This window comes from Vigna unguiculata, chromosome 5 (assembly GCF_004118075.2).
Source record: "Vigna unguiculata cultivar IT97K-499-35 chromosome 5, ASM411807v1, whole genome shotgun sequence".
Classification (NCBI taxonomy): domain Eukaryota; kingdom Viridiplantae; phylum Streptophyta; class Magnoliopsida; order Fabales; family Fabaceae; genus Vigna; species Vigna unguiculata.
In genome coordinates, this window is record NC_040283.1 from 34,227,715 (window position 1) to 34,237,219 (window position 9,505).

General features: G+C 42.9%; 1 protein-coding gene across 1 annotated transcript; it reads right to left on the reverse strand.

The window, feature by feature from the left end:
- Positions 1-481: 481 nt before the first annotated feature.
- Positions 482-7,687, reverse strand: LOC114184650. Its single transcript, XM_028071966.1, has 4 exons — positions 7,343-7,687; positions 4,113-7,210; positions 1,738-3,926; positions 482-1,680 (listed from the first exon to the last, which is right to left on the reverse strand). Exons 1-4 carry the CDS (start codon positions 7,685-7,687, stop codon positions 482-484), a joined length of 6,831 nt encoding a protein of 2,276 aa, XP_027927767.1.
- Positions 7,688-9,505: the final 1,818 nt, after the last annotated feature.

Consider the following 9,505-nt stretch of genomic DNA (forward strand, 5'->3'; position numbering starts at 1 on the left):
ATCGGAGAGGGCCTTGATGTAGACATAAGAAAACTAAGCGGAGAATGTCCATATATGAAAGGAGATCCCGAAGTTTGATTTTGATGTGCCAGTAAACACTGCTTGAATGCTTAACCGACAAGATTCAATCTTTAGGCAAAAGATGTAATGCGGTGAGGATGCATAAATGCATGGATGCATGGATAAAGTTCATATGAAGCTTTATTTTTTGCCTTTTTATTTACTAATTTTTTTTCCACGACACCCTCCAAAAATGAGTCTACTCTTAGTGAATGTACCCGTGATGCCTCGTTAGTATGCACATACTTTTATTCTCTTCTTTTTTGTTCATTATTCTCTTTACGAACTCAGCGTGACATTCATTGCTTTAAATTTATGGAGAGAAAAAAATGGTGTTTATTGAATGAAAAACAAAGCAGAATACAACAAAATTTGGAGACAATGTCAATATCCCCTAGTAGCACTTCCTATCAAGGAATCATCATGTATAAAACTTTTTGACCGCATCAGAATTGACCGGTAACGGTAACTCCTCTCCATCCATCCTTATGAGAATTAGTGCCCCACCAGAAAATGCTTTCTTCACCACATACAGGCCTTCATAATTTGGAGTCCACTTGCCCCTATGATCCTTTTGTATAGGTAAGATCTTTTTCAAGACTAGCTCGCCGTTATGGAACTCTCTAGGACGCACCCTCTTGTCGAACGCCTTTTTCATCCTTCTTTGGTATAACTGTCCATGACACACTGCCGCTAGCCTTTTTTCCTCAATGAGATTAAGCTGGTCAAATCGGGCCTGAACCCATTCTGCATCTTCCAACTGGGTCTCCATTAACACTCGTAGGGATGGGATTTCTACTTCGAAGGGTAGTACTGCCTCCATTCCGTACACTAGAGAAAAAGGTGTTGCCCCAGTTGATGTACGTACTGAGGTGCGATACCCATGCAAAGCAAAGGGAAGCATCTCATGCCAGTCTTTATACGTGACCACCATTTTCTGTACAATCTTCTTGATATTCTTATTAGCAGCCTCGACTGCCCCATTCATCTTTGGACGATAAGGAGAAGAATTATGATGCTGAATTTTAAATCCTTCACACAATTCGGCCATCATTTGATTGTTCAGATTGGTGGCATTATCAGTGATTATCTTGTTAGGCGACCCGTACCTACAAATTAACTCTCTCTTTATAAATTTAGTCACAACCTTCCTAGTCACACTAGCGTAGGAAGCAGCTTCCACCCATTTAGTGAAATAATCAATTGCAACTAGAATGAAGCGATGTCCGTTTGAGGCTTTTGGCTCTATAGCCCCAATGACATCTATCCCCCACATTGAAAACGGCCATGGGGCAAACATTAAGTTTAAAGTAGTGGGTGCCGCATTGATATTGTCTGCATACTTCTGACATTTCTCGCACTTTCTCACGTGTGTGCAACAATCATTCTCCATAGTCAACCAAAAGTAACCAGCCCTCAAGATCTTTCTAGCCATCGAGTGCCCATTCATGTGTGTGCCAAAAGTTCCTTCATAAACTTCCTCCAATATTGACTCGGCCTCTTTTGCATCCACGCATCGAAGGAGAACCATATCATGATTTCTCTTGTACAACACATCCCCACTCAGGATAAAATTTGCAGCCAACCTTCTCAGTGTCCTTTTATCATTCTCAGATGCTTCTTCGGGGTATTCTCTGGTTTTTATATAGCGTTTAATATCAAAATACCATGGCTTACCGTCTAACTCTTCTTCAATGAAATGGCAATATGCTGGCCCTTCATGACTCTTCATTTGGATCATCGGCATTACCCCATCCTGATTAATCTTGAACATCGATGATAAAGTAGCTAAGGCATCTGCCAATTGGTTATCCTCTCGCGGAATATGGTGGAATTTAATGAAATCAAAATACTCCACCAATTCCATGATATAAGTTTTGTAGGGAATCAACTTCTGATCCCTAGTTTCCCATTCTCCCCTTAGTTGATGGATAACCAACGCTGAATCTCCATATACATTCAAAAATTTTGCCTTTGACTCAATCGCGACTTGGATGCCCATAGCGCATGCTTCGTATTCAGCGATATTGTTTGTGCAATTAAAACACAACCTTGCTGTCATTGGAATGTATTGGTTTTCTGGAGATATTAGTATTGCCCCTATACCATGTCCCATGACGTTAGAAGCCCCGTCGAATAATAACGTCCATTTCTTTATGTTCTCATCTTCTTGGTCATCTTCAAACAAGGTCATGATGTTCTCATCCAGAAATTCGGGTTGCATCGACTGATAATCATTAACGGGTTGTTGGGCCAGATATTCAGCCAAAGCACTACCCTTGATGGACTTCTGAGTGACATACACAATGTCGTATTCTGACAATAGCATTTGCCACCGGGCTATCCTTCCAGTGAGAGCGGGCTTTTCAAAAATATACTTGATAGGGTCAGTCTTGGATATCAACCAGGTAGAATGACTCAACATGTATTGTCTTAGACGATGGGCAGCCCATGCCAATGCGCAACAAGTTCGCTCTAAAAACGAGTATCGCTGTTCACATTCCGTGAACTTCTTGCTCAGGTAGTATATGGCATGCTCTCTTTTTCCAGTTTTGTCATGTTGACCCAACACACAACCCATTGACTCATCAAGTACCGTCAAATACATAAGGAGTGGCTTCCCCGGTTCGGGCGGGCGTAACACAGGAGGATCTTGTAGATATTGTTTGATTTTATCAAAAGCAGTCTGACAGTCTTCATTCCACTCAACAACCTGGTTTTTACACAATAGCTTGAATATTGGTTCACAAGTGGCGGTTAACTGGGAGATGAACCTAGCAATGTAGTTCAGTCTGCCCAAGAAACCCCGTACCTCCTTTTCTGTACTGGGAGCAGGCATTTCGATTATCGCACGCATCTTGTCGGGATCGACTTCTATCCCCTTTTGACTGACAACAAAACCCAACAACTTTCCAGATCTCACACCGAATGTGCATTTTGCTGGGTTTAGTTTAAGTTTAAATTTCCTCAATCTCTCAAATAATTTCCTTAGGTTAAGGATGTGTTCTTCTTCTGACTCAGACTTGGCGATCATGTCATCTACATAAACCTCGATTTCTTTGTGCATCATATCATGAAAAAGTGCCACCATGGCCCTTTGATAGGTGGCCCCAACATTCTTAAGCCCGAAAGACATCACCTTATAGCAAAATGTCCCCCACAATGTGATAAACGTGGTCTTTTCCATATCTTCAGGTGCCATCTTAACCTGATTATATCCCGAGAAGCCATCCATAAACGAAAATAGCGAGAACTTGGCTGTATTATCCACTAATGTATCGATGTGCGGTAATGGGAAGTTGTCTTTTGGGCTCGCCCGGTTCAAATCTCTATAGTCAACGCACATCCGAACCTTCCCATCCTTCTTGGGCACGGGTACAATATTTGCCACCCATTGAGGGTATTTTGCCACAGCTAGAAATCCAGCGTCAAATTGCTTTTGCACTTCTTCTTTAATCTTTAATGACATTTCTGGTTTCATCCTTCTTAGCTTTTGTCTGACTGGAGGGCATTCCGGTTTGAGTGGAAGCTTATGTTGTACTATATCAGTATCTAAACCAGGCATATCATTGTACGACCAAGCGAACACATCCCTAAACTCCTTTAGCAGCACACACAATTCTTCTTTCACTTCTTTCTTCATACTCGTGCCAATTTTCACTTCTTTCTTTTCATCCCCCTCACTTAGGTCAAGCACTTCAACATCTTCTTGATGGGGTTTTATTTCCCTAGATTCTTGTTCCACTAATCTCATTAGTTCAGGGGAGGGTTCGGAGTCACCTTCATAATCATCTTCCATATTATTGACAGGGTGCTCGAAGTTAGGGATATCGACATTGTTATTTTCAAAACATTCATTATCATATCTGCATTATTTGAGTTTATAAAAAAAGATAAATAAACAAACAAACAGTGAAAAATGCAAACAAAGATAACAAAGGTAGCAAACACAAATTGATTATCACGCTGAGCATAAAGGAAAAGGTGTCATCCTGTTAAGTCATGAATCCTAAAGCTCCGGGTAAAGCAATAGGATAAATTAAAAATATTACATTTTAACCAAATTAAACATCACGGGTAGATCCAAAGTCTCCCAATTGTTGAGTAGCGCATTTGGAGCACAAGGTTGCACAAAAACCAAGCTTTCATGTTCATCTTCATCTCTGACAGCTGCTATCTGACTAGTGTTGATCCATCCCGCGCTGCGGAAGCTATCTCTGATGTCACAGATGCGAATCTTTCCTAACCCCAGTCCTTTTCCTTGGATTCGAGCCACACCGCGCTCTCTCCTTTCTTCCGCCGGCCTCCTCTTATCCTCTCTAGTAGGCTTGTATCCAAGGCCGTATTTATTCTTTTTCTCGGTGACTTCTAAAGGATACATCAATCCTTGCTCGTACTTGCCTAGCCCCTTTCCGTACTCATATCCCTCTTTCAACATGACCTTGGCCGTCATAAGGGAAGTACGCGACAAGTGTGGGTTCATTGGAAAGGGCTCCACATAGGCATTTTCCACAATTTCCAAAGATTGGAAGGCTGTCTCGAGGGCTTCCTCTGCTGCTTCAATATAGCGAGAAGATGAAGGCCCACTTACTAAAATATCTTCCTCCCCTGAAACAATCACTAATTTGTCACCCATGACATATTTTAACTTTTGGTGCAAGGTTGAAGGTACTACGCCCGCTGAGTGAATCCAAGGACGACCCAACAAGCAACTGTATGCTGGAAGGATGTCCATCACTTGGAAAGTTATTTGAAAGACACATGGCCCTATTTGGATCGGCAATTCTACCTCTCCCATTACTTCTCTTTTACTCCCATCGAAAGCTCTCACTATCATTGCACTTGGTTTCATGTGAATACCTTCACACGGTAGCTTTCCCAATGTTGTTTTTGGCATCACATTCAGGGAAGATCCATTGTCGATCAATACACGTGCTATGACATGATCCAAGCATTTTACAGAGACATGGAGGGCCTTGTTGTGTCTCCTCCCTTCAGTAGGTATCTCTTCATCGGTAAACGTGAGGTAGTTGTTAGCAGTGATATTGTTAACAATTCCCTTAAAACTGTCCAGGGAAATATTTTGCTCCACATGCGCTCCATTGAGTATCTTCATTAACAACTTTCTATGAGAGGTTGAATGCATGAGTAGTTCTAAAAGTGAGATTCGAGCAGGCAGGCGATTCAACTGTTCGACCACTTTATACTCGCTTTGCTGTATGAACTTCAAGAACTCGCAAGCCTCCTCATCAGATACTTCTTTCCCATCATCTTTTCTTAGACCCTCGTCGGTTTGGATGGTTTTCCCTTTCAAGAGTTCCTTAGCCTTTTTGGTATTCGCCGATTCATTATTGCCAACTCCATCTTTCATCAAGTTTGGAGGCGTAAAGATTCGACCACTTCTCGTAATTCCACCGATGCCTGATATATTTTTCACCACTAACTCACCACTGCTAGGTTGACCACCTACCCGTTGTTCCTCACCTAACACGTATGCACCATATTTCCATGGGACAGCTTTCTCACTTTTGTAGGGAAATGGGGAGGGTGTTTGGATAATAATAGATTGTCTTTCTTGAATTGTCGGGGTAGAGGTGGATCTAGTGAAATGAATCACCAATGGCTCTGGCAAAGTCACACCGGGTTCCGCACCATCTTGTGCAAATACTTCATCCTCCATGTGTCCGTGACATACTTGTACAAAGTTTCTGTCTATAAGATTTTGTAGAACATCCTCGAACTCTGTGCATTCATCGATAGAATGTTTAGCACTCGGATGGAATCCACACTTTTTACTCAGGTTATATTCTCCTTTTAACAAACCCAATTTTAATAGTGTCTCAAAAACGAACCGCTTGGAGCTTCGAATTTCATTCACATCCCTCACCAGTCGGTGTTTCTTAACCTCAATGGCATTTGTCGAAGGGTTCCCAAGACCAGAAAGGGGATTAGCCTCAACACTAGGTTTGTCTTCATGGAACTTTATCCATCCTGAGTTGATTAAAGCTTCCACCTTGTGTTTAAGGGACACACAATTCTCAATAGAGTGACCAACTCCCCCTCCGTGATAATCACATTTGGCATTTGGATCATAATTCTTGGGGAACAGAGGTTGCACAGGCTTCATCAGACAAATGGCCACCAAACGCTTTTGGAGGAGATGAGGCAACAATTCCGTATATGACATAGGAATAGGAGTGAAATGAACGAAGTTCCTCTCTTGATTCCTCCTTAGATTAGCGTTTTGTCCCGCATTTCTGTTGAAATTCGAGTTAGGTTCGGTTTTCCAAGCACTGTTTGGAGCACGTTGTGGTTGATAAAGATTTGACGGTCGATAAAACCCTTGTTGCTGAGGTCGTGTTTGATGAACAGACATTGCATTGGCCACATAAGGAGGTTGGTTCAAGTGTGGTCGATAATTAATCGTAGGAGCCCGACTTTCCCACACAGGCATCACTGAGGCCGCTTGTACTTCTGCTTCTTTCTTCTTTCCGGGAATAAAATTAGGTTTCTTAGGAGTTGCAGCCGCGAATGGGCCATATGCAATCTTTCCGCTTTTTAACCCGATTTCTATTCTTTCCCCTATGATGATGATATCAGCGAAATTGGAAGACACATTCCCCAATACATGCTCATAAAATGGTGATTGCAGCGTGTTTACAAACGTCGCCACCATCTCCTTATCAAGTAGAGGTGGCTCAACCTGAGCAGCCAACTCTCTCCACCGTTGTGCATATTCCTTGAAGGACTCAGTATCCTTCTTGGCCATGTTTTGCAATTGCAATCTATCGGGCGCACTATCTGTGTTGTATTTATACTGTTTCACAAAGGCGTCGGCCAAATCCATCCAGGAATGAATTCGAGATGGCTCCAAGTGTGTATACCAATTCAATGCTACCCCAGCCAAACTATCTTGGAAACAATGTATTAGCAATTTTTCATCATAGGCATAAGCAGCCATCTTTCTACCGTACATTGTCAGATGGCTTTTAGGGCATGTGGTGCCGTGATACTTTTCAAATTCTGGGACCTTAAACTTGTGTGGTATCATCACACCAGGAACCAGGCTTAATCTCGCCACATCACCGAACCCATAGCTTCCACCACCCTCAATGGCACGAATCCTTTCCTCAAGAATTTCAAGCTTACTCTTAGCCCCATCAACAACAGTGGATATTGCTTAGACTGTAGCGTGTGGTGTAGCTTTAGTCGCAGCATCTGCATCGATGAATGTTTTCGGAGGTTGGGGCGCCACAGTCATCCTCGGTCCTGTGAATGTGACTGTCTCATTCATCTCCGCTCCTGTCACGGGTGTCGAAGCTAACATCGGCCCTTGGGTACCGTTCGATAGTGTGTTGTTAGCTGCAAGAAAAGAGAAAGAAGTTTGTTCTGCATCTGAATATTCTCCAACTGAAGGAGTGTATCCCGGAGGCAAGCCGTACATTGGGAACGGAACTGACGCGCCTAGAGGCGTACCATAAGAATGAGCATTCTCCTCGACCCTAGCGGATGAGGCCTCCCCTGAAGCCTTCAGTGACTTCAAAACCTCTAGGATTTGGCCCACTTGATCCTTTAGCTCGTTAATGTCAGCCTTCACAGCTTCATGGGCTTCTTCCCAATCTTCCATGCTTCTGTGGTTAGCTCGTGTGCGATAAGGGTGTCGTGGAAATTTTGCCGTCGTATTTGATTTTGCTCTATTATTTCGTTAAATGAAGTGAATTATGAAGAATGAAAAGAAATAAAATGAATGCAAAACATTTATTCTAGTCAGAAATTTTAAAGCTGTGAGAACGTTAAGGTAAATATATCATAGAAATTAACACGAAACTGATACAACCCAACCATTAACAAGTCTTCTACATTCATTAAACAAGAAAAGAAATAAAACCTATTCCCTACCCCTGACTATCATGCTCTTCATCTCCCTCATCAACTTCTTGCAATGATTAAAGAAAGCTTCAATCTCCCTTGGCGGATTGAAGATCGGTAGTGCAGCCTCTGCTTCAGCTAATAATCGTGGGATTTCTTCAATTGCTCCATTCGCCAAGGCAGCTAGCTGTGAGAAACATCTCTTCCAATGTTCTATAGTCATTTCCTGCTCGGCTGTGTACTCATTCATCCGACTGATCACCTCTCGATGTTCCTTTTCCAATTCAGCTCTATGCCAACGCTCCTCGTCCATCTTCACCTCATAGGTCGACACCACCTCTCTCATTTGTTGTTCAACCTCACTAATTCTCATTTGAGCATTGTGCAACCGTCTCAGTGCTTCAATTTTCTCTCTCTTAAATTCTTCACACAACTGATCCCTTTGGCGCTTAGATGTTGCTGCTGCATCTCTCTCTCGGTCCTTTGATTTTAATGCGGTGCTTGCTGCGGCCAAATCCTGTTTCACTCTGAAAGCATGATCTCGTTCTTCTCTTTGTTGCCTAAGAATCCCTTCATACGCTTTTGTCATTTCCTCATTGTCACGCCTCAGATCCACATACTCATGTCGGAGACTTTGAAGCTCGTTAATTAATTTGGCATTTTTTAAATTCATCTTCTCGATCTCTTCTTTTAGCCCTTTCACCTCCTCAGACTCAGCAGGTTCCAATCGCTCCGGAGCAGGGGAGTCCGATTTAAAAGGTAACTTGATCATATTAACCCTTTCCAGAATCCATCGTCGGTAAGGTATTTTCCCGTCCATTACCCATGGCCTTGGGTCTTTTTCTGCACGCAAAACCTCACCCCAGGCACTCCTAACTCTTCGAATTAGATCTTGAGAAATTCCTTCTTCATAATAAGTCCATATGGCGACCAAAGATTCTGGAGTTGGAGAGCTCTTAATTGGACACCCAAACTGCCGTTGCGCCAGAACAGGGTTATAATTCACACAACTTCTGGTACCTATCAGAGGGACGTTAGGGAAATCCCCACAAGAAATGACATGCGACTTGGGCAGCCTAGGGACACACCATCTAATCTTTCCCCCATCCAAACCTGCACAGAATTGGGCCCATTCTTTCGCCCCTCGAATTTCAACGCCGCCATGTGGCAATTCCCCAATCTGACATTCAGCATTTACTGTACCCAAGCGGACTCGGGATATAAACCATACATACAATATAGGTACACAGCATAACATCTTCCTCTTGAGTGCGTAGCACAAATTCAAACCCCCGTACACATCAGCTAGAACCGCAGTGACTGGACTTTCCGAATGAATCTTGTAAGCAACAAACACATCGATGGCCGCTTGATCAACAAAATTCTCCATGTTAGGGAAGAGCACGACTCCATATAGTGTGAGAGCCAACACATCCATGAACGTCTCCCCTATCTCTTTCTCAGCCAAACGACGCAAGTGCCCTTCTAAATACCCTTGGGGGATCCCCTTCGAGTTGCCCTTGGAGGCCATTTTACTCTCTAGCTCAGCAGGGTGTACCTTCAAGATTCCTGCCAA